General features: G+C 33.6%; 1 protein-coding gene across 2 annotated transcripts; it reads right to left on the bottom strand.

Annotated features, from left to right (window-relative positions):
• Nucleotides 1-4,270: 4,270 nt before the first annotated feature.
• RNPC3 (RNA-binding region (RNP1, RRM) containing 3) lies at nucleotides 4,271-25,373 on the bottom strand. Of its 2 annotated transcripts, XM_008576973.1 has the most exons (15): nucleotides 25,156-25,373; nucleotides 23,549-23,596; nucleotides 19,668-19,786; nucleotides 18,649-18,732; nucleotides 18,140-18,251; nucleotides 17,375-17,443; nucleotides 16,101-16,243; nucleotides 14,345-14,470; nucleotides 13,399-13,550; nucleotides 11,155-11,316; nucleotides 10,204-10,298; nucleotides 10,060-10,118; nucleotides 7,871-8,003; nucleotides 7,116-7,187; nucleotides 4,271-4,474 (listed from the first exon to the last, which is right to left on the bottom strand). In XM_008576973.1, exons 1-14 carry the CDS (start codon nucleotides 25,345-25,347, stop codon nucleotides 7,128-7,130), a joined length of 1,554 nt encoding a protein of 517 aa, XP_008575195.1. In that variant the 5' UTR covers nucleotides 25,348-25,373; the 3' UTR covers nucleotides 4,271-4,474; nucleotides 7,116-7,127. The 2 variants fall into 2 exon arrangements, with proteins under 2 accessions (XP_008575195.1, XP_008575194.1); XM_008576972.1 differs by lacking the exons at nucleotides 4,271-4,474; nucleotides 7,116-7,187; nucleotides 7,871-8,003; nucleotides 10,060-10,118 and having other exon boundaries at nucleotides 10,139-10,298; nucleotides 13,399-13,547.
• Between the last annotated feature and the right edge of the window lie 742 nt (nucleotides 25,374-26,115).

The raw sequence follows: 26,115 nt of genomic DNA, 5'->3' as shown, positions 1-26,115 counted from the left end.
TATTTCATGAAAAATCTTCAAAAGCAAAAATCTTTAAAAGCAAAATATGAGTATATACATTGCTGCCCACTCAACCTCAGTCTTTCCTCTCCATCCTTTCCTTCCACGGCTAGATATTCAAAGTCTCCAATAGTCGTTATGACCTACCTATTCATGCATGTATTTGCGATTTTACTTCATCTTGTTTCCATAAACAATATACAGTGGATTTTGTATATCTATCTTTTTCTAAGCTCTGAAAAGCTTCATAACATTGCTGATTTTCTCCTTGAACTTTTAGATTCTCAAAGATCCTGGTACATAAGTACTATATTAAGTGCTATCTCATAAAATTTCTTCTTGTGTAGTCATATATCCCTTTCTTATTTTTAATTAATCTTTTCTTTAAATGAATGTAACAGCCTCTCCTGTTTTTGAAGAGTAATCATACATGTTCTAAAGTCTTTGATCTCCTAGCTTTTTTCCCACTGCATTAAAGCTTACATTTGTTGGATACAGGGTCTCTTTTGTGGTGTTTTTTAAAATGTTTCGTGAGATTTTTTTTTTTTTTTTTTTTTTTTAAGATTCCCTACTAGCTTTCATGTGAGTGCTATACCTTACCTACGGTATGTTTCAGGAAATGTCAGGGTAGATTATATAGTAGCTTAAGCACTTGAGGTAGGAACTCTCTGTTCCTCTTGAGAACCATCAGTTTCTACCTCTCATGTGCTAGGCACATGTGGTTAGCTTTCATCTCTACTGAATAATCCTACTGAGGTCACTATTTTTTTTTAACATATATACATTAATAAAGGGAGTTAAATGTAATGAAGTATCCTACACATAAAGGTGACTTGTTAATGAACTTTCCATTACTCACAAAGGGAAGTGTTCTCTTCTCATAGGGTGGTAAAGATAAAATAATTACTATAAGCACTCAGCACAGTTCCTTTCCAGTTTTTAGGTGCTTAATAGTTATTAATTCCTTTTCCTTTCTACTTTTGAAAGCCTTAATACTTCTTGATCTTGATTTTGAAGGAGTCTCATTTGCACAGCAAATACTTTCCAAATCATCTAAAACAGCAACTTGAATATTACTGCATTTTGTTTGACGATTTACCTAATCAGGATTATCTGGGATCCTGTTCATGTTACTAATAGTAGGAGGCAAAGCCATGACTAGGGTGAGGTAAGGAGTACTTCCTTAAATTTTACATCCTAGGTGCCTCACTCATCTCACACCAGTCCAGCCCTGGAAGGAGGCATCAATGGAAAACAACCTCATGGCAATAAGACTTTCATATATTGTACTACAATAAAGCATTTGTTTTTGGCTGCCTGACACCTTGGATTCTCTCTTGGATTTCACATTATTATGCTTATCCTTCAGAGAACAAGCTCCTACTCTGATTTCATGTCGTTTAGACAAAACTTCACTCTTCACCTCAGGGATGACATACCACTAGGCCAATTATAGAGCCAAATCTTTCCAGTAAAAGGCAAAATAAATCTATTGTTAACACAACTGAAAAACTCAGTGGTAAAATAGCTATTGGGAAGGACTTTTGCTATGGGTTCAAATTATCAGTACTTTTCCAACTCCACAATGGCTTTTTTAGACTCATGGACAGTGAAATGAGCTGTTGTCAGGATAACTGTCAGGATAATGGTTAGCTGCTCCAGGCCTAATTTCACCCAGTTAAAAAGAAAAAGTTTCTGGACAGGCCTTAGCAATCCTTCTAATTGGACCTACTTGGTCCTTAATGCTCAACTTATGAAATAGGCATAATGTCGGGGATGGTGTATGTTATCCAAAAAAAGTTAAATCACTGATACCTAAGCTCCTAAACTTATAAACAGTACCATGCTCCAAATGAGGCAAGGAAACAATAGAAGTGCTGGGCATCTCAGTGATAATCAAGGGGAAGGATTATCAAAGCTTTGTCTAAGACCTCAGAAATCTAACATAACTTGGTATTAGAGTAGGTTGAGAACTACTGCCAAAAGAGCTAATGTTTATTGAGAACTTACTATATATCAGACTTGTGTTCAGTATTTTATATTCATCAAATCATCTCCACAATAACTCTAAGGTATTATTACTCATATGAAAACTGAGACAGAGAAGGTAAAGAATTTGCCCAAAGCTATAAATCAGTTAAGACACAGACACAAGAACTGAATTTAAAACCACTATAATAAAATTTTTCAGTAAATTATTTATACTGAATGTCCTGTTACCGTGGCAGGATGGTGACTCAAGAGCTTTATTTAAGTACATTTTAGAAAACTATTCTTAAAATGTTATTTCCATACTTGACAGATTTATATGCTCAAGAAATATTTTTACTTAGCTCTTATCTCATTATTCTTGTCATAATTCTTAATAATTTCAAAATCCACTTAGATAATCCTTTTAATACGCTACCTTCTCAATTTCTTGAATTCATCTTTTTATATCACCCTGCCTCCACCCTACTCTCATCTTCACATTCTAGAACTTAGAGTCATTAATTACTGTACTCTAATATTCTCAATTTGTCAGCCTATTCTTATTTGAACCTCTCAAATTTCTCATTCCTACCTCTAGTAAAGAACTCCAACATATCAACCATATTACAATCTACAACTGATCATACTAGCTTCCACTGTCAGCTTTATTTTCTCACTTCAATCCTTACCCAGATAACTTTCCATGTCACTCCTTTATAATCATTCTCTTTGACATATCAACACTTTCATCCTTCTCTGACTTTGTTGTATTCACCTAGGAAAACCTCAACTTTGGTTAAATTCAACTCTGCCTACTCAGTGATAGTATCCATGATGAATATAACTGGAGAAAAATACAAAACCATGTTAACTGACCTCACATTAAATTAACAACCACAGACTCCAAGTGAAAGTAGGTACTGCCTAGCAGTCCTTCTATGTTTACTCTTCCACTTTCCTTGATGTCTATTTTACACCTTTTCTTTCCTCAATACTTCATGACTTCTTCCCTCTTCTTCGTGACTTTTTCCTTTTCGTCATGAGTTTGCTTCCATTCTTTCATTGAGAAAACAGAACAAAACTTTTACATGCTACCAAACTACAAATATTTAGATCTACATAAGTTGTCTTTTATCTCATTGCAATTAATGAGCTGTCTGTGTGCCTATCTTTAAAACTAACACTTCTATTTGTACACCAGTTCAATGGCACCAGCAATATCCTTCTTCCTGCATCATATTGTTTTTTCCCTCTATTGGATCAGTCCCCTTAGCATATAAACCTGTATCTTAAAAAAAAAAAAATCGATATACTGCATTATCCTCCACTAACAAGCCATTTCTCTATTCCCCTAGAAAGCAAGACTCCTTAAAAGAGTTGTCTTCGATTCTACATTAAATTCCTCTTTATCATTTTCTTGAATATCTCCTCTCATTCCATCCATCCATCAAATTGGTTTGTCAAGGTCAAGGTCACAAATGTTGCTAAACCCAATGCTAAATCCTAAGAACTCATCTTTCATCATGCCTCATCAACAGAGCTAACATACTTATCAACCCTTTCTTTACTTGAGATCTTTCTTCATTTGGCTTCTAGCTGTTCCTCCTCAGTCTCCTCAGAAGGTTCTTTACCTACTTGATATCTAAACATTATTCCAAGGTTCACTTCTCCAAAATTCTAATTCCTATATTTAACGCTCTTACTCTCCTCACTTCACAATGCTGTAAGTAAAAGGGAAGAAGCTGTGATTCACAACAGGATCATTTTTATACAAGACCTGAACCTTTGGGCAGTGACTCTAGGTTAATGTTGTTATCACATACTCACAGGAGAGTATCAACAAGAACAAGTCAAAAAATATCAGTTTTCCTACTTATATAGAGCTGAGATTAATTTAACTAAGGGAACAAAATAATTTCATATGAGAAACATTTTTACCTTGGAATAATACTCTGATAGATGACAGATTTGGGGCTTCAAAAATGGAAGACTAAATTAGGACAATGATACAAATTCTCTAAACTGGGACAAATCTACTACTACCAAGAAAACCAATAAAACTTAAAATCAGACCAAAAAAAAAAAAAATCCTAAAATAATTACAAGAAATGAAATCACTGTAAAAAAAATATGTGTAAGTACACTGGTATCCAGGTAAGAATGAAAAAAATGGCAATATTTATAATCATAACAGAAAATTTATAATTAGTATTATAAATTACCTTAATAAGAAATTTATGTAATCATCAAGTTATACTTTCCTAGATGTCTTAAACAATAAAGAAAAATCACAAACATATTTTATTGAAAAGAAAATATTTATTATATATAAGGAAAGTTCTTAAAACATGTTATATATTTCCAATGAACTGATTTAAATACATACAGATTTAATTTTTAAATACACTTTCAAAGTTGTTACGCACAGTTCCATAGTCCAGGTGGTCACTTTCTTCTCCTCCAAGTTGGAAAGCACTTGAAAGACAGGGAATTCAAAAGGAACCTAAAACACCATAAAAGATCATTAAAAATAATAATGAGTATAAAACAATTCATTAGTTTAAAAATAACTAAAAGCTAAAACATTTATATCTAGAAAATTAGTGAATCATGTCAGTACAACAAAATTTATCTAAAACAGCTTATTCAGAAACTGTAATTTATAACATTAAAAAATAAAACATTTTAACTGTGCCTATAGGAAAAAAAACAATTTCATCTTCGTTATCTATAGCTTTTTGTACTCTTAGGGTAATGATTATTAACAGAACTTTGAGTTGTTTTCATAGTATTAATAATAGCAGAATTTTCAACAAATAAATGTAGAGGCTCCAACCCTTTATTTTCCTACCTATAAAAGCCTGGATGACTAGGTTGGTATTAGATGCCTCTTACCATCCAAACTGGTCAGTCCTTGGAATTACTAAGGGAACCATTTCAAATTAAGATTCTTGGACCCCATTCCTAGAGATTCTGATTTATTATTTCTAGGATACAGTCAAGGAATCTTTATGCATAAAAACCTTTCCCTGGTGGTTCTCCACCTTGGCTCTACATTAGAATCTCTTTGAGAGGTCTGAAAACTCCCAACATCCATGCTGTACTCCAAACCAATTAAATCAAAACTGTGAGGGAGGATACCTGTGATTAATTTTTTTTTTTTTTAATCACTATTTTTTAAAAATTCCCAGGTCATACCAATGTGTAGTCAAGATTGAGAACCACTGTTCTGGGTGATTCTGGTCATCAACCAGTCTGGAAAGCACTGTTCTTACCTATCTACCAGGATTGTTTCTTTTTACTTAATGTGCTACCCTGAGTCAACTTCATGTCTTCTCCCCAAAGCTACTCTTTTCTTATCCTTTTTTTTCTTTTTTCATTTAGAAAAAGAAGAAGGAAAGAAAGAAGATATTTCTACTTGTTATTTATGTCAAAGGAGATTTCAATAATTAGACCTCAGATATGAGGTCTGCTACTCTTATTGGAATTTACATAGAAATCCAGTTATTTAAATTTTCAATATATGTACCTTTTAAAAGAAAAAAAATTCCTTTCCCCAAATTTTACAACACATTATATAAAGCACCTAAACCAGATATATAATAAAAAAGAAAGCATATTTATTAAATTAGGTTTAGGAAACACACAAATAAAAGAAACAAGACGACATTCTGTGTTAAAGCAAATGCACACACTCTCCAAGTAAGTTGACCTGATTCACTAACTTTCTCTGGAAAAATGATAAGGAGAGCAGAGAAAATGCAACGAATCTTAAAAACATATAAAAGATATGATCAATCTACACAAATAATAAAGCACAAAAAATTATTGTTTAATCTGTATAAATGGGTTGGGGAGGGACAAAACATTTCTAGGAAAAAAAAAAAAAAAAAAAAAAAAAAAAAAAAAAAAAAAAAAAAAAAAAAAAAAAAAAAAAAAAAAAAAAAAAAAAAAACACTGCCCCAAAAAGGATACAACAAGAAAGGATACACTTTGCATGACAGTATTACAGCAGTATTTACGCAGGAATGCTTCTAAAGAAGAACAGTAGAATGCAGTTTAAATTTTTGCTTATTTTTCAGCATTAGATTTACAAATAAATAATTTTTAAAACACACACTGAAATTATTTAATTTTTCCTCTATGCTATAATTGTAGGACTTCTGACTACACCAGTATAGAAACTTTATCACAAAATTCAAATATTCAAGGCACCTACAGAGGGGCTAACATTAAGCAAAATGCTTTTTAATTATATGATTTTTTTCAGCTAAACATGAATAATTTTGACCAATTTATTTCATGTTTTTCCAAGTGAGAAAAATTTAAAATTTTTTTAAAAAGAATATGTTTTCACTTATTTCTTCAATCAAACTTTAGAATTTAAAATGCTTTATTCCAACATTTTAATCATTAAATTACTTAAGTATAATTTGAAATTACTTGCTTAAAGACAAAAGATTTAACTCCACAAAAATATATGTTTGTGAAGTGTGGTAATAACTAATTTTATACACTCAGCACTGTAGAATTTTACAAGTTGAAAAATTTAGCTTTAAGTACCTCAGGAGTTTTCAAAGTGTGGCCCCTGGACCAGTTACCTCACCATTACCTGGGAACTCAGTTATGCAAATTATCAGGTGCCAAATGTGACCAACTTGTCCTGCCTTGCCAGACACCTTCCCCATTTTAGCACTGAAAAGTCTGGCATCCTGGGGAACCCCCCAATCACAGGAAAACTGAGAAAGGTGATCACCCTCCCCCTACTCCCTACTGCCAACCTTGGTGGGGGAAGAGGGAAGCCTAGCAATCTATGTTTTATCATGCTTTCCAAGTGATTATAATGCATGTTAAATTTAAAAATCATCACTTCACTAATTTACTCCAGGCATAAGAAAGTAAATAAAGAGTAATAACCACATTCCCCTTATAAAATTCATTCTTAAAACTTAATTTATACATTGAAATGGGCTTTATTCTGTAGTCATAATTTTGAAGATTCATGAGAATTAACTGCATAGGTACGTATTTCCTTAGAAAATTTTAAGAGACACCTCAATTACTATTCTATCAGTCTTTTATCCTTCTTTAATTTTATCTCAAGAAATAGTCTTATCTTTTTATTATGCTTTACCCACACTTACCTTTACTAATTTTTAACACTTTCTTTTTGCTTCCTTAGAATCTTGTTTCGGTCTAGCAGATCGAGCAAACTGCTAATATTTTAACATTAAGGTTTTCTTCACAAACATGAAAGTAATATCTTTTAAATAATTATTAAAAACTTCCTATTTCAGGGTAGTAGTCTTTAAACTTACACTGAGTATCTCCTGTCTGCTGTCCATGATTTGGAGGGGAAATAAGAAATTAACCTTTTCTTTACAGCCATTTCTTTTTAGATCTAGACTTTTACTCCTTTACCTATCAGGCTGATTTCTAAGTTGCAAATTGGACTAACTACTAAAAGCAAAATGGTTAATCAATGATATATTCTGGTTACTACAATTTTTGAGTAGAAATGTAAATTATAATATAAGGAAATAAAAAAATCAAAATGAATTATTTCTTTAACAAGTCTCCATCCAAATGTATTTCTGCATACTTTAGTCTCTTCGGCTTATTAGCATGAGTATGTATGTACTTTTGAGCTGCCTAAGTGAAACTTTTAGACTTAACCGAAACTTAATAAACTTATGCTGCTGAAGTTCTTTTATTTTCCAATAAAAATCTAAATAACATTGTCATCTGACTTGGTGAAGGCATGTTTAACTGTAACTGAATTTCTCTAGCTAGAATGTCAGTTGTTGAACTTTCTAAAAAATAACATAAAAAATAGTTTCAGTTATACTCTTCTAAAAATTATATACATAGTTTTGGAAGACATTGATTTAAAGGATACAACCACCATGGGTTTTCCAAAAAGAACATATCCATTAGCTTCCTTTAAGGCTTTTGCTGCTGCTTTTTCATTTGGAAGTCCAATGAAAGCTTGTCCTTTCATACGACCTTCTTTCATCAAGCGTATATCAAACCTAGAAGTTAAAGACGAAAAAGTACTTTTGATTCAAAGAATGTCAAATCATTTTGATGAAGCCAATGAAAATGTGAAAAGGTACTTGGCAAACTAAAATTTTTCTATCTTCAAAGTGTTAAAGCAAATGACTTTACAAGTATTCTAATTAGCACACAATTAGGCTTTTTAAAATTATACTTTGTATTCTGTTCTAAAATTGATTCTACAAGTAGGTATGTAATACATGTTTGATGCTGTGCCTATATCTATTTTTAACTATTATAGATGTATTTGTGTGGTTTAAAAATTACACTACTAGCCACTATAGCAAGTTTTTATTTCATATCTGTTTAAAAACTTAAAAGTATCTTGCAGTCAAATCAATATTATCTGTGACCTAAAAACAACCACACAACCAAGAATAGAAGGGTCTAACACAAACCATTAAGAGAAATTACAGAATTTTTTACATTATTGTAAGTAATTGTGAAATTTCAGAGTAGGAATGGATCTTATTGGTTATCTAGTTAAAACCATCATTTTACAGGTGATGCCTACAGAGACTGAGTGATAAAGTAGATAGCTAAAGTTAGAAAGAAACACAAAACAGACTTTTTAAATTCCTAGTGCAGTGTTCTGTTATACCACAGCATACTCATTTATAATGTTTTTAAGAGAAAACTATATTCAAAAGCTACTTAGAAATATCAGATTGTAATTTACAATTAATGTACTGCCTACCATTGAGATAGTTTATGCAACTAGGAAAAGAATATAAAACATAAAAAGTAACAAAAAATGCAGTGAAATGTTTCCCCCCAAAATCACATGACTAGTCTCATGGGAAACAACCTATTATTTTAATGTCTACAGCTTTCTCCATATAGAATTATTTTTCCCCTCAAATTCTAATTACAGGAAATACTAGAAATAAAAGGAATGTGTACATACACATATACACAAACACACACACATGTATTTATACATATGTACATGCAAATATTTTTTTCCTTTTTCTGATAATCATGACTCAAGGTAGCTATGAACCAACATTTTGCATGGCCAATAAAAGAAACTTTTGGTATCCTGATAAGAAGAGATATCTGCCACTAATGAGTATAAATGGAGAATTTTAAGACATGGTACTACTTGTGCATACCTATCTAAAAAGATATATATGTCAGATAAGATTATAAAATATTGCTTTCACTTGAAGATTAAAAGAAAAATTAGTTAAGAGTCACTTCTCCATTTCACTTTTACTCAGAGCTTTATTTTTTCTACTTCTTCCTACTTTTAACTTACACGATCAAGGGTCTTGCTTACTTTGAAATGAAGAAATATGTAATTTTAAGGAATGAAATTCTAACTCCAAACATTAGCTGATCATTTACCAATCTCATCTCTCTCTTTTGCTTTCACAAAATTGTGAGTTAAAAGGTGAGAATTTACTGCCAGAGTAAGAATCTGAAAAATTCTGCCTGATTGCTATATATTCCTGGATGAATCACTAAAACAATGGTTTCCAAAGAGCAGGCTTTGGACCAGCAGGTTTAGCATCATTAAGGGGCTTTTTAAGAAATGCACTTTCATCGGTACTACCCCAACCTTGAAAACCAGATTCTCTGGGGATGGGCCTACGAAACTGTTTTACCAACCTCTCAAGGTGATTTTTATGGAGCGTTGAAGTTTGAGAACCACTGCTTCAGAAAGGGAACTGGGGATAAAATTCATTATAAGGTCTATTTATATAAATAAAATTTCACTGGAATGCAGCCACAAATACTCATTTACATATTGTTTATAGATGCTTTCTCACTACTACAAAATTCAGTAGTTACTGCAGACACAGTATGGCCTGCCATAAAGTGAAAATATTAAATTTTTACTATCTACCCACTTACTAAGTTTGCCAACTCCTATTTTAGACGTCTAAAAGATTAATCATGCAACAGAACAAACCAACTCCTTCATATCATTTTTCTCTCTAAAGTGAAAATGCTGGGATTTAAAAAAGGGATAAATTCATAAAGGATAAAAAGAAAACATAATTTGAGATTAAGACTGCCACTTACATGATCCGTTGCATTTCTGATGAAAAGTCAACATATCTTCCAAAAATAAATTTAAGGTCCTAGAATTTCAACAAGAAAAAGACAAATAAGGAAGCCAGAAAAAAAATGTAAAATAATAAAATCAATTCATAAATTTCAACTTGCCTTTTCTTGAACATGCTTAGCTAAATTCTTTACATAAATTCTACAGTTTGGTTCACCAGGTTCATAACTTCTGAAAACCGAAAGTGTTCCCATTTCTTATTTAAAAACAAAACAAGACAAGGATATAGAATTAAGATATTTTCATCAATTTTTCAAAGAAAACTGTAACAACATTCAAATATAAATTAAACAGACAAAATAAGCATTAGCATGTCTATTATTAATCATTTGTACAATTATTTTGCTTAATGTGAATTTCCCAAAGACCAGCCACCTCCATATTCAAATATAAGAATGAAGTACTCAAACACGATCCTCAGATAACTCAGTCAAATTGTGGTCACTGAAACCCTTTACAGCTCTTCCTATTTAACATCGGTAATCTGTTCCTGACAACAAGATGTTCTATACAAAAATGCTATTTGGAAGTCTATTTCCTATCATTACGGGGAAAATTACATTACACATTAATCTAAAACCTCTAAAAAGTTTCAGAAAATGTACTAAAACTGTAAAAATCCTTTGGAAATTAAAAACTATCATGTTATAATATAAAATCTTGCTTAAATTTCTAATTGACAAATCATTTTTTAAAAACTGCTTTGCATGAATCTCAGACACAGTACTGTGATAGAATCAGCTGTATAAAATCAGTACTAAAAAACTACATACTGTGGAACACATTGATTTAAATGCCATATAAAAGTTTTAGGAATGAAAAAAAATAAATTTTCCCAAACATAGACTGAAAACACTGTATGGAAAGGAACTTCCTCTCCTATACAGTATGAGTATTAAAAACCAAAAAGAGGCAATTATAATAAAGATTAACTGGAGAGAGGTTCTGATGTGCCTTAAATTATGGCAAATGACTTGAAGTGATTTATTTTGTTTATGTAGAGTCAAAAAATTGCACAATGGAATATATGCTTGTTTATTTTATGACGTTACCTTCTCTAGAAATTCTGCCCTTTTCCAACTCTCTTCTAGAAATACATTCTGATGGCATATCATCAGAGTCTTCTTTGATCTCCTCTGTGATGTTCAAATTAGGTTTTGGGAAGATTTTTCCAAATCCTATACTGGATGCATCAACTTCAGTAGCAGGTAAATCTAAGAGTTCAATGTTAACATTAGCCATTAAAAATCCTTCCCTTCAAAACAGTTTCTGGGTACCTCCCCCATTCCTAATTTAATAAGATATGTTTTGGCACTAAAATTCTTCAGCATTTCTCAATGTTTTAGAATAGGTGTAGGCAAACTTTTTCTGTAAAGGTCCAAACAGTAAATATTTCTGTCACGACCATTCACCTCTATCTTTGTGGCATGAAAACAGCCATAGATAACAGCTAAACAGCCAAATGGTTGCCTGGTGGTACTACTTAGAGGGCATGCAAAGTGAAAAGAAAATGAATTCAGTTTCAATGTGTTTAGTTTGAGGTGCCACAGGGGCACCTCATAAAAATGTTCAGTGGGTAGACAGAATATGTGATGGACTTTGGATGTGTTGTCCCCTCCAAAACTCATGTGGAAATTTGATCCCCAATGTGGCAGTGTTGGAAACTGATTGAGTTATGGGGGTGATCCCTTGTGAATAGATTAATGCTCTCCTTAGGGGAACGGGGATTAACGAGGGAGCTCTCGCTCTATTAAGTTCCCACAAGAGCTCATTGCTTAAAAAGACCCTGGCACCTTTTCTCTCTCTCTTGCTTCCTCCCACCATGTGATCTGCTTGTACCCGCTGGCTGCCTGCCATTTTCCGCCATGAGTAGAAGGCCCGTGCCAGATGCAGCTGTCCCAGAATCATAAGCCAAATAAACCTCTTTCCTTTATAAATTACCCAGTCTCAGGTATTTGTTATAGCAACACAAAACGGACTAAAACAATATGCTTTGGGGGTCAGCAATTTGTATTTTGTTTAGCCTACCCATTCTAAACTATTAATAACTGTATAAACAAAAAGATATTTTCAACTGATTAAATAAACTACATAATTAACACAGGCATTCTGCTAATGTGATGTGGTCACTCAAGATTATTTATACAATGGTTATGAATACTTCATAGTGCTACATCAAAAAACTGTGAAACAACCTTCAATCTTCTCAACAATAACTAAAAGATTAAGATGATTACAAGATTACCACGTGTGTTTTTTGGGGTATGTGACTAATCTGCTCATGTCCTTAACCAAATTTCTGCTTCAATTTTTCCAGTTCATTTTTAAGAGTTATTTTTGCAACAAGGATGTTAATCTTTGTGTGTTTAATTAAAAAAAAAAAGTACAGAGTAGAATAATGGTTACCAGAGGCTGGGAGGGTGGGGGGAAGATTAGGGGTGGAGGGGGGGTTGGTTGGGGGTTGAGGGGAGGATTAGGGGTGAACAAATAGGGACAAAACTATGCTACCTACACTAAATGAGTCATCGTGTAGGATATGCATGTATTGAAACAACACACTGTATCCCACAAAAACAAATATAAATAAAATCAAATTAAAAATAAAAACATATTGACTATACATATTTGTGGGGTACAGAGTTGAATATCAATACATGCATACAATATGTGATGATCATATATGTTCTACTTTCATTACATTTCTATAAGCTTGTACTATTTCTGAAATTTAAAAATAAAGCTTTAGAGAACAAAGAAATGCCATTATAACATCAAATTAATGGCTAAAACAAGCAGAAAAAATATCTGTAACTTCAACACATTATCTATAAATTTAAGAATAACATCTTGGTAAGAAATCTTCCATGTCTTTTGGATAAAAAAAAATTTACATAAAATCTAACATAAAAATTACAGCTCATGGGAAGATCACATTGTTTCCTAACCAATCATATGATTATAATAAAACCACAAAACATCACATTAAACAAGCAATAAAAAATTAAGTCAATACAAGAAACCCTTATATTTTTAGTGTAAACATCAGCAAAAAAACAATAAATTTCACTCTAGAGGGCATTACTAGTGAAAGTTAACAGTGACAATCTCACCATTAACATCAATTTCAATTATATAAAAAAGGTGAAAATGGTTATTATTCCACAATATTGAGGAAAACCTAATTGCATATTTTAGATGAAGGTGATAAATACTAAAATACAAAAACGTTATACATGAAACTTAATTGTAAGACAAAAAGATGATTTCATCATATGAAAGAACTAAAATATCCTTACCACATTTTTTTTCCTCACAATTTTGTTCCTTCTCTAAATCTTTCTTAAAAGCAGCTGACATTTCTGTAGATATATGGAATTCAATTCTTTTATTACCTACAGGTTGTGGTTGGTCAAACACATCTGAAGGTAACAGCACTGGATGTAAACTGCTATTTAAAAACAATCACAGAATTAGTTTGTAATTGCAAATAAAATCCTGAATAAAATATTATTTTAAACATTATTTACAGTAAATTTTACTTTAAAAAGCTAATACTGATCAAGCATTCACTACACTAGGTACTGCACAACGTGACATATTTAGTGCTTCGGTATTAAATTAATACTTTTAATATGGGTACTATTAAATTCCTAGTAATGAAGTAAGGAGACTGAGGTTAAGGGCTGTTAATAATTTGTACTCAGTAATTATAAAGTCGGTATTAATAAAGTCATTTGGCAAATAACAGATAGGACTTGATGACTACTGATTCAAAACCCCAAAATATTCACCAATGCAAAAATGTTCATCTTATGTTTAATGTAAGGATTTTTAATGAACTATATTTTATACACTATTTAATAGTGCTGTGTCAAGAGTAGCCACTAGCCCCATCTGGCTAATGAGCACTTATAATGTCGCTGCTCAAATTAGAGAGAGAGAGAGAGAGAGAGAGGAATGAAGAAAGTAAAAAAAACGAAGAAAGGCAGTTAGATGTGAGATTGAGAGATAAGAAAGTAATGTAAAATTAAGGGTGGAAAATTTTGAAACCCGGGTAGTCAGTAGTATCAAATGCTAGTCAACTGCCAGAGATCAAATACTTGTGAATTTGGCAAACAGGAAGCCAATGGTGAACTAAGACTGACATAGAAAAAAAAGCCAGATTAAGGAAGGTTGCGAGTTAAGGAATAAGACAAAGTACATACAGACAATGCTCATTTCATAATTCGAAACAAAAAATACCTGTGAGAAGCAGATGAAGGTGTATTCAACATATCCTTTATTTTTTGCTTTTTTCTCACATGGCGTTTCTTTATTGTTTTTGTTCTCTTGGGCTGAAGGTTTGCTAGTTCCATTAGTTTGGTCATTCTATGTTGTAGAGAGGGAAGGTAAACAACATTTCCTTATCTACAAGCACAGCTATTTACAACTGTTTCTGTTAAGCTTAGACATGTATTTGGGCATATAAGACAAGTTATAAAATGATTTCCTTATACAGAATATACTTATATGGAATAAATACAACTTCTAAGCCATCAATTAAGAGATAATAAATTTGACAAAAGCTCAAATTCTAAATTGCCTCGCTCAACTTTCATCTTACCTTGAAGGAAATAAGAATTCGCTTAATTACAATTTGTCAATTTTTAAAAACATGTTTCATTATGAACAGTATTCGTTCCCAAAATAAAATGGCTGGACTTCATGCTAAACAGTTGAACAAGATATCCTAATACAATCTAAGTAACTTTATTGACTGATATTCAAAAGACTCTACCAATGTGGTAAAATTATTCATTCATATTCTTATTATTAAATAAAGCCTGATATAAACAAGGTAACAAACTACTTGAGAACAAAGTTTTCAAACACTACACTAAAGGAGTTTACAAATAACAATCAGGAAGTGACAAAGGATACCTTACACACAGCTTTTCCCTATTAACAGTATGAGTATAGTGACGTGCCTCATAACAGTATTTCAGTCAATAAAGGAATATATATATGACATCACTATAAGATTATAATGAAGCTGAAAAATTCCTATCACCTAGTGACACTGTAGCATTATTCATGATTTGAGGTGATACTGGTATAAACAAACTTACCACACTGGCAGCTATATAAAAGTATAGCACATACAATCACTGTATATACAGTACATAATATTTGATAATAACTATGTTACTGGTTTATGTATTTATTATACTATACTTTTATGGTTATTTTAAGGTGTACTCCTACTTATTCTAAAAAAATAGTTTACTATAAAACAGTAGGCAGAGGTATGCAGACAGCAGTTTCCTACATCTTGTGCTTACCATGACTCTTGATTGTATTATTTTCTCTTGTGCTTAATTTAATCTTGTGTTGGTTTGTTCATGACCCCTAAGTTTATAATCCACACACAGCTAATGTTCCCAGTTAAGAGGCCACCTCCAGTGATTGTATACTAGGCTATACCACCTATATTTTTGTAAGTACACTCCATGATGTTCACACAAAGACAAAATCACCTAAGGGCGCATCTCTCAGAACATATTCCCTTCGTTAAACAACCCATGACTATACATAGAATGGATCTTGTCTAGGCATTTTTGTATCTTCCATACAGCAGGAGCTCAAAAACCACTAGTCACAGCTCTACTTCCCTTGCCCATGAAAAACTGGTGAAAAGCACCGTAAGTTTTGATTTGCAAGTAGGCAAATTGATAACTTTGGAATCCACAAACAATGCTTGACTGTACTTTATAGTACCATAATCATCAACCTAAAAAGTTGTGCATAATTCAAAAATTTCCCCTTAGGTCTTGTTATATATTCTCAGGTTTTAATCTATAGCAATTATATATGTTTGAGGGGTTGGAGGGCTGGGGAAAAATTCTAAAGACCCCAAATTATGAAGAATTATAAGCAAAATTTATGAAGAGCAAGAGAGTCTCCTTTCCATGTGCTATCTTTCTTAGAATCTAAAGAAATATTATTTCATATTACAAACCTCTGTCGGTCCTCATCATCACTGCTTTCATATTCTGATTCTTTACTAGATAATTCCTCATCCTCATCTGGCAAAGGAGGTTCCTCAGGTGGCTGAGGAGATGTGGGTGGAAGAGGTGCATGAAATGGCATATAGTCTTCATACTAATTAAAAGAACAAAACAAAAATACTAAGGCAATGTTTGATGTTTACTGAATAGACACACCATTTCCATTCAAATACTTAATTCTCATTACTCTCTACCTCATGATATTCTTTTACATGTTCAATACATATTCAAGGAACACCTGCTGTGGCAGACTACTAGCTGATCACGAAAATTGTTTCTTCCTGTTATTCCAGCACCCAGCTGGATGAAATTTTCAAACCTCCCTTGCAGTTATACTTCACCATGTAACTGAGTTTCAGTCAATGAAATGGGAAGATAAAAAACTCATATAATCCTCTCTTCCTTCCTGATCTGCAGATTGTAATGTCCTCATCAACCTGGGAAGGCACACAGTGAAGACAATTCAGGTGTTTTGAATGACTCAGTAAAGCAGAATATCCCGCTGCCCTACATTTGGAATGGACTTGATGTGACCCAGAAATAAGTTTTACTGTATTAAATGAGTAAGAACTTAAGTTTTGTTTGTTGTTAACAGCAGCTAGCATAACCTTAATTAATACTTCTGTAATATAGCAAATATTGAGTAGGTGTTGGGATTACCAAGATAAATTACATGGTGAATAGTACATACATTAGAAAAGCAGCTAATCCCAAAGTAAATTCTCTTCTATTTATATATTAACATTCAAAATAATTTTACATTGCTATTATCTATAAATATACTAAGAATACTATAGCAAAATTTGAGAGCAGAGATAGCCCACTATCTCAATTATTGATAGATTTGAACAGTAAATTTTAATAAAAATATCAGTAACCTTTTTTGTCTTTTGCAAATTAAGGTCATTTGCAATAAAACCAGAACAATGGAATTTTTAGATAATTTAGTCATATGTAATCTTACAGGACTGCACAATGTTCTGGCTCAAAGAACTGAATGCCACTGGAAGAGATAATGCTCTCTACTACCAAAAGTATCTCTTTCATATTCTGGCTTTCCCCCACTTTCAATTATCAGCTTTACTATTATCAGCACATTATGTTACATTTTTTCCTTATTTTTAATGCACATCAGAGGTTGCAACAACAGTTGTGTAATTTAGCCTCAATAAGCCTACTCAGGAAGGGAAACTTTGATTCTTGAAAATTCTCAGAGCTTTCTTACCATGGGAGGTCGTGCAGTAATTGGTCCAAAAGGTGTGGGCAAATTCATTTTATTCATAAGATGAAGTACCTTAAAAGTGATAAAAATATTTAAAAATCACGTAAGTATGAAATAATGATTCAACTCGCATTTTAAATTTTATGTACAATAAACTTTGCCAAACACTATTGATTAATTTAGTAAAGGAATGACTGACTATCTCTTGCCTTTATAATCTCAGGACAAGGTAAAACATGGCACTGGTATATTTCAGAAAATTGGCCTTTCTAAAATGTTTGTCAATTCTACAAATACAATTATTTCTATTACTAAGAATGTAATGTTTTTGCAATGTAAAACCCACTGAAATGTTTTTACATCCTTTCCCATGATTATTGTGATATTATAAAACACAAAGAAGTACAATAAAGAAAAATCAGCATCATCTATATTTTGTACTTCAAAAATCTTATTATCGCCAATATTTTCAAGCATTTGCTGAGCATATTTTCCTTTAAGAATATCTATGTTAAAGGTGTACTGTAAAGTAACTAGAAATTAAATTACCAAAACTTACATTTCCCAAATTAGCTTCTGTTTACTAGTAGCCATATACTACAGTTTACAATACCATTTACTTGAAAGTAGTAATATTTCATTACCATTAAAATATATTGCCTCTCTGGAATTTGTCTGACTAATTTTATTATGTGAATCAGCATGAAAAATAAAGTATCAACCTATACAAACATGTACTTTGAGGAAAATAAGTTTTATTCTACTTACCTGTACATAGAACTTTGGCACACTCGCCAAAGCATTTACTATGTTTGCTAGGATTGTGCTTGAAGGTGGTGGGTACATATACTTGAGGCAAGAATTCAGAGGAAAAGTCAGCCTTAAAAAAAAAAGACATTTCAAATGCTTACCATGGTTCAATAATTTCATACCAATAATTCATTTTAGGAAATCTGATAATTTAGAAAATTGCTCAAATGATACAGTACTTTTAGATTTTTACCTTGATCCTAAAAGATTAAAATAAGTACACTTAAAAAGAAACTTGACTTCCAATTATATTTTAATAAGGCATTTCTTATCAGATCAGAGTTTATCTTATAGCACTGAACATTTTTAAAAGATGCATTCTTTGAACTATAACAAACTCATAGTTCAAAATGCTTATTCAAGCTATTAAAAATACACATGACACATTAAAATATCATTACTTTAAAAATTATCTTATTTGCAGTGTATATTCACAAAACAACAAAAAACAAACAAAAAATGCTAACCCGTGGTTTGGTGCAATTCCATTTTCTACTGTTAAACAACCAAGTTCTTTCTTTTCTTTATCATCTTCCACAGGGTCATCAGACCTAGAAAATACAGAATTAAAGTTGATCTTATTTTTACGAAGAGTAAAAAATTGCACACAGAAAGGACAAATTATCTTTTCAAACTTGGCAATATGAAAACAGTTCCATTAAAAAAGAAATTTCAAGCATTTCTCAGGCAAATATCAATGAAAAGGAAGGGAAGTATAATTAATCTTTATTGAATACCTCCTGTATTGTTATTGTTGTTGTTGTTATATTGGGCACTATACACTGTTATTTACTTTTCATAGCAAGCGTATGAAGACAGTGTGATAACTCTCACTGACCAAAAAGAAAACTGAAGTTTACATGATATAAAATAGTGGTACTCAAATTTCCTTAATGTGCAACAAAATCACTTAGAGAGTTTGTTAAAATTCAGACTTCTAGGGCCTTACCATTCTCCTCCCCACTCTCCACTTCCTGCTTCCCCCTTAAGTTTCTGATTTACTGAGACTGAGTTGAAGCCCAAGATTTTGTATTTCAATCAAGTTCCCAGATATTGCAGCTGGTCTAGGGACCACTTTGAGAACCACTAGTCTAAAGCAAATGTGTGAAAATTATATAACACATAAGCCACAGCTGGGAACCAAACACTAGTCTGATTTCAAAGGCCATGCCTAACATGACACCTTGCTGTCTTCAATACAAGGACTTCATACTAGTTACTTTCCTTGCACATAAAGTTGAATGCTTTTCACCCCACTCCCTTCCCACTTTACATTTATTAATCTCTAATATTAAGTCAACACTCAAGGTTCCTAACACAATTAGGAGCAAAAGTAAAGGTAATGTTTTACTTTACTAGATATAACAGAGAAAGAAATCATTACTGTTTCAAATTATTTGCTTGCTAGTTTGAAAACAATCCAATAATTATATAACTGATTAAAAAAAAACTTTAAAATGTTAAGAAAACCTAAATATCTACATACCTTTTCTTTTTTTCATTGCTTGAAGTGGGACATGGGGAGTATACTCGATCTTGCTCTTTTGCAAATTCAACCACTAAAGTATGACCTAAAAGTTTTAGCTGATGGAGTCTTGTCAATGCCTTTAATTAGAAAAACAAGAGTAAAATAATTGATAATTGTACCAAAAATTATTTGTTAGAGACCGACCATATACTAAAATAATTTATACAGTTTTCTGTTAATGCCATAAACATTTCCTTGGCTATTTCTTACTCATTTCTAATCTCACTGGTGTTAAGCCGTTATTGCCTATTAAAGGACTGCTTCCTACAACTGAGAAAAATGAAAATCTGGCTCAATCCAACTCTCTGCCAACTCGACTTACACCCAGGTAGCTGAAAACGGCTAGAAAACAAATGTAACAAATCTTCCTGGTCTCATTTTAAATTCATAACCACACCGCATATCTCAAGGTGGTCCTTAATGATGCCAATTACATATTACAATCTTAGTCCATTTTATCTACCAATCTCTAAGAAAAATTTTTGTACTTTCTCCTTTTTCCTTAACCTCACAATATTCCTCTCATTCTTTTAGCCTAGCACCTTGCTTCCTACTATGAGACAACTGAATTATTCTATCCAAATAATGAACAGCTCCTCTCAGGTGTCTAACATCTTAAATTCAACACTTCAGAAATTGCTCCCCCATCCCCAAATGTACTCTATTTGTAGCCTTCCCCATATCAGTTGATGGTATCACCATTCTTCTAGTTACTCAGGTGTCTAACAAACACCTCAAATTAATGCTTCAGAAACTGAACCACTAATCTGTCCCCATCCCCAAATGTATTCTATCTGGAGCCTTGCCATTTTAGTTGATGGTTCAGTTGATGGTATCACCATTCTTCCAGTTATGCAGGTCAAAATATTGAAATCACCCTTAATGTTTCCTTCCCACATTCCTTATCCAAGCCATCAAGAAATCCTGTTTGCTTCTACCTGCAAAATATATTCAGAATCTAACCACTGCTTACCGCCTCCACTGCTGCCACTGTGATCCTAACAACCAACATCTTGGGCCTTAATTACAACAATAATCTTCTAAGAGGTTTCCCATTTCTACCCTTCCCCTTCTTTAGTCTATTCTCAACACAACAGCCAAAGTGATCCTTTTAAATATAAGCCACATCATGTCACTCCTTTGCTCAAAATACTCCAGTGGCTCCCCATTTTACTCAGAGTAAAATCTAATTTTTTTACTATAACCTACATGATATAGACTCCATTACTTCTCTGACTTCAAATCCAATGATCTTCCCTTCATTTTGTCTGTTCTAGTCACAGTAGATTCCTTGAACATCCCAGGAATGCCCACAACCTAAGGCCTCTGTTCCAGCTCTTCCTCTGACTGAAACCCACTTCCCCCAGATATTCCCTCAGCTAATTCCTTTCACTTCCTTCAAATCTTGTTCAAACAAGACGCTAACCACCTCAACTGCAAAGTGACCCCTCCCTTCCCAGCACTTTTGATCCTATTGTTCTACTTTTTTTTGTTTCATAGCATTTATCATATTCTGAAATATTAAACAATTAAACTTATTATTTATGCTTTGTCTTCCCTTTTAAGAATGTGAGTTCCAATGAGGCTACTTTTTCTTGTTTCCTAGCATTTATCATATTCTAAAATATTAAACAATTGAGCTAATTATTTATGCTTTGTCTTCCCTTTTGAGAATGTGAGTTCCAATGAAGGCATCTTTGTTTTGTTCACTGACATATCCCAAGACCACAGTAAGAATTTAATATTTTTTTAACAAATCGAAATGTAGGCCTTAACTAGGACTACAATTTTATTCTACCATCTTTTTGCATCCTTATCTGCTTACTTCATCATACAAAGAAAGTTTTTAAATGTTTCAATAATTTTCAAGACGCTTTATCAACTCTAGACCTCTTCATTATCAGTGAACCCTTGATCATCTGACATAGAGGTCATCTAATCTGAATCGCTTCAACTGTCTACCTCTCAAAATGAATATCACACATTCTCTTATTTTCAAGGATTTATGGCTTTCAATCTTAATGTTAACCAATCCTCCTACCTCTCTCAGCTACCCACTCTATTCTTAAACATTTCTCCCTTCGGTTTCTTAACCTATCAGTCACCAATAAGGCTAGCACTCTAGCCAAAAAGCCTTATCACTGCAATTAACCTTTTACCCTTCCCTTTCCTTCACTACAAACATTTCTAAAGACAATGATTGATTTCATGCCCTTTCCTGCAAGTTAATCTCCATCCTAAAACAATGTGTTTTTCATTACCATATATTATTTATAACTCACTGTTCAGTATTAAAAAGTATTTTTTCTGAAAAAAAAATTCCCTATACATTACGAAAATATATATAATATGAAAGCCTTCTGTAATCCCACTCTCAGACAAAGACTTTTTTTAACAACCTGGTATATAGTTCTGCCACTTTTTTTTCTGTGTATACACTAATGTTTAGTTTTCAAAAAATATGAGGTTACACCATATATGTTACGAAACTTTATTCATGTACTCTGTCTGAGCTATCATTTTCTATTGATACATACCATTTGACATCATTCTCAGGCAGCTGTAGTCCACTGTATGGATATAGACAATTAAGGGATTCCTTCCCCTTATTGATGAAAGTTTGGGTCATTTATAATGTTTCACAGTAGAAAGTCCTTAACTAACAGAGTATCTTCAGTCCTTTTTGTGTCATCACAGGATCTCATTTTAAAACTCTTTTCTCTTTGTGTCCATGATCATTTCTTTTCTAGTTCTCCTACTTCTATGTTAACTGTTCCATCCCAGTCTTCTCTCCTGCCTCATCTTCCTTTAGTCAAACACATTCATTTAAATTGTTGAAGAAACTTTCTATCCGTGACCTTGCCTCTGCTACGGACCCATATTTTCAAATGTCTACTATTTCCAGAGAAGTAAGTCCAGTGACTCCTCAAAGTTAACAGATGACATATGAATTCATTATATATCTTTGTAAACATGCTCCTCATGTCAGCTAGTGTAATAACCCAATAACTGTCCAAAAACTTTATTCCTTTCTCAATCCCCACATCACAAGACCTACAAACTCAATCTCTATCAAGTGTATCTATATCTACTTCTCCCTTTGTTTTCTTAATGCCTTTTTCAGAAAGCCTTGACCGTTATAACACCTTTCCATCTGGTCTTCCTACATCTAATATTTCCCCACATCTCCTCCATGATATAAACTCTGTCACGTATCTTTCACAGGCCTGAGTATATTATTAGCCAGCTCAAAAGTATCAAGTGCCTTAAGAACACCTACTAAACAAAATTCAATACCTGTCTCAGACCCAAATTTAGACCCAACATATTTTTCAAGTCCTATTTCCATCCCAACCCTTAGCTCCTGCCCAACTTAGAACTTTCCATGCCCTACTGCTTTACTTAGTGTTCCCCAAACCTCTTCCCTTATTTTCTTCTCAAAATCCAACTAATCATTAGAGGTCCAGCTCAAAGGTTACCTCCTTTGCACATGATTGCCTGAGATTTTTAAACACATATATTCTTTTAATACTTAAAACATCTTGCCTTGTAACAGCACAAAGATAGTTAGCTATCTTTACATCCTTAGAACCTGCTTAATGACATATGCAGTTAATTTTTATCTGCTTTACACTTAATTTGCTATTTTTAAGTCCCAATACCTAAGCATTGGGCAAGATCTGCCAACTGACAAACCAAATGTAGCCTGCTGGGCAAACTCTTGGAATACAAACACTTCTGCTTTTAAAAACTATGGTTTAACATTACCTCCCATTTTTGAACCAAGATTGGATAATAGGAAACTGTTGATAACTTTAATAGCAAAGAAAAAGTCATACCTTTATAGCTGCTTTTTCATTGGGGAAAGTAGCAAAAGCTGTATGTTTCTGAAACAAAGTTAAGGTACAAATTACCTCCAAGATAATTTTAGTTTCTCATAATGAAGCTTGACATTTTATCAGTAAGGTGATTTGACACATTTATAAAATCATGGGAAAGGATGGAAGATTGAGACCATTTAACTGATTTAACTGGTTACTAATTTCAGTCCAGTGGTTTTGAACCTTTTTTGGGTCAGACTTCTTTGAGATGAAACCTATGCAGCCTTTTTTCATATAAAGATGTGCACACAGCATGTTTTACACATACAAACAGTTCAACAGACCAGAAGTTTAAAACCCCTATTAAACAGAGAATCACTCTAAAAATATAAAAATATAAAACCATCTAAAAATATAAAATTTCTCCCATCTATAACACATCTAAAGATCTTAAACTTTCCTCTATACGGCCTAATGCAGCTTAAAAATATTCACCAAAAAAGAAATCTTTCCCCAAGGTGCTTCTTTCTGTGCTTCAGCTTTTGTAATAAGGTCCAAAGGGAGAAGTCTGTTTTTAAATATAAACAGTTTTAAAACTAACAGAAGAGAAACGTAAGTCAAAAGTAAAGGAATCATTATGCTAAGAGTTCTTATCTATGTTCATTAAACGCTGGTTGAGTAATTATATCACACATTCAAATTTTATCTGTTCCAAGACGACCTAATTAAGTATACTTAAAGTGAACCATACAGAATATTTTTATTTCTATTTGTATTTGCTGGTAGACACGACACTTAAACTAATTAAAATTTGTCTTTCTTCTAACTCAGTGATTCTCAACCCTGGGTGCACATTAGAATTACCTGGGAAACTTTAAAACCATTGACGTCTTGTCGCATCGCAGACTATTTTGCAGAAACGTAACATCACCAATTACTATTTTAATGAAGAGAAATTTATCCAAAACATGCTCAGGTATAAAAGAAAATTAAGTAATTGTGTACAATCCTGCGTAGGAACTTTTAACAGCCATGCAATACTGTTTTCTAGAAGACGCCGTCGGACATTTTTACGAAGAGCCTCTTCGTCAAAATCTGGTAGAAATCCTGTATCTAATCTGCTCACATTACTCTTATCCTGGTTGTTTCTACTCCATTCTGACGAATGTTTTAACGCTGGCTAACAAATGAACCAGGATTTTAAAACGTCCTTTGTTACATACGAGGGTTCTTCAAAAAGATCTTGGAAATATTCGTATTAGCTCTTAATTCCATTTTTTTCCATGAAATTTTTGAAGTACCCTCGTATTTGTAAGAGTACTCAAGAGTCTAGAGCTTTGAGTTTCTTTGCACGTCCGAAAACGGACAACCAAGCTCTTTTCCACTCTGCTTTACCCTTTTCACGTGCTCCTTTCCTCGGTGCTGGGACTAACCTAGACTAGGGCCAACTAAAACTCCACTTCGCACGCAAGGTATTTTGATATAAAAGAAGAAAGATGGGGACGCTGACACCACAAGCCCATCCTTCCCACTCGTTTCTGTCGTCTTCGTTCTGTCAGCGCTCCCCCTCCCCGGGCCACGACCCCAGGGCCTTCCCCGGAGGCCTGGGAAGGGCGCGCTCTTACCAGTCTCCCCTTATCTGACAGGACGCGCACCGACTGCGCCCCAAAGTACTTCAGCAAGTCCTCTTTCTCTTCAGCGGTCAGCTCGGCTGGCAAGTGTCTCACCAGAAGGGTTCGGTCGCCTCGCGGCGAAGAGAGCGAACTGGAGCTCGGGCAACCTCTCGGTATCGGCAGCGACTGCTCCGGGGCCGCCATTTTCAAAACAGCAACAGAAAAACCGAGGAAAGAAGCGTCAACGGAAGGTAAGATAAATGCGTACGTTTCCGCCGCGCGCTAAGGATTCTGGAAACAAGGAAATGCCGCGAGATAGTTGCCTTCTCGCGAGACCTACGCCACTGAACAGCGGCACCTCCTCAGAAATCTTTTCTTCAGACTGAAAGGTGAGGTGCTATAGTGATGGGAAAGCGAAAGTATTAAAATCAAAAATTGGCCCAGAGAGTTGCGAAGATTCAAAAATAAAAGTTGTCAATCAAAAAAGGAAGGAGGAACCTCAGCCACGGGAAGGAAAAATGCTGTATGCCCAAGGACAGAAGGACTCACCACTGCGCATGTGTGAGCGGGTAGCAAGTCTGGGTGCGGCGCCGAGCGCGACCTGCAGCCGCGGAGGCTGGGCTCCTAATCCTCTGCCTTACCAAAGTGCGCCCGACTGGCTGGCAGGGAGGGAAGCTTGGTGTGGAAATATAGGGTGTTCTCCTGCAGGCTTGAGATGGTTAAAGCCTAAAGATAGCCAGTACTTTAGTCAGTTCAGTAGGACCCACGTTGGCTGGAGAACTCAGTGTAGAAACAAAAAGTTGAGACAATGTTTTGTTTCCTTGAATCACGGGGCATTTCGGCCTCTGCCTGGGTTCGTTTCGCAGAATCGGCCGCCACTAGGAAGAGAAACCCTAATAAATTATATATGTAGATACTCTTCTCCCTATTTTACAGTAGAGGACACTGGTATACAAAGTTAAATCACTAGTA

This window comes from Galeopterus variegatus, unplaced genomic scaffold (genome assembly GCF_000696425.1).
Source record: "Galeopterus variegatus unplaced genomic scaffold, G_variegatus-3.0.2 Scaffold1436, whole genome shotgun sequence".
In the NCBI taxonomy this organism is placed as follows: Eukaryota; Metazoa; Chordata; class Mammalia; order Dermoptera; family Cynocephalidae; genus Galeopterus; species Galeopterus variegatus.
This window is presented reverse-complemented; position numbering and strand designations above follow the sequence as displayed.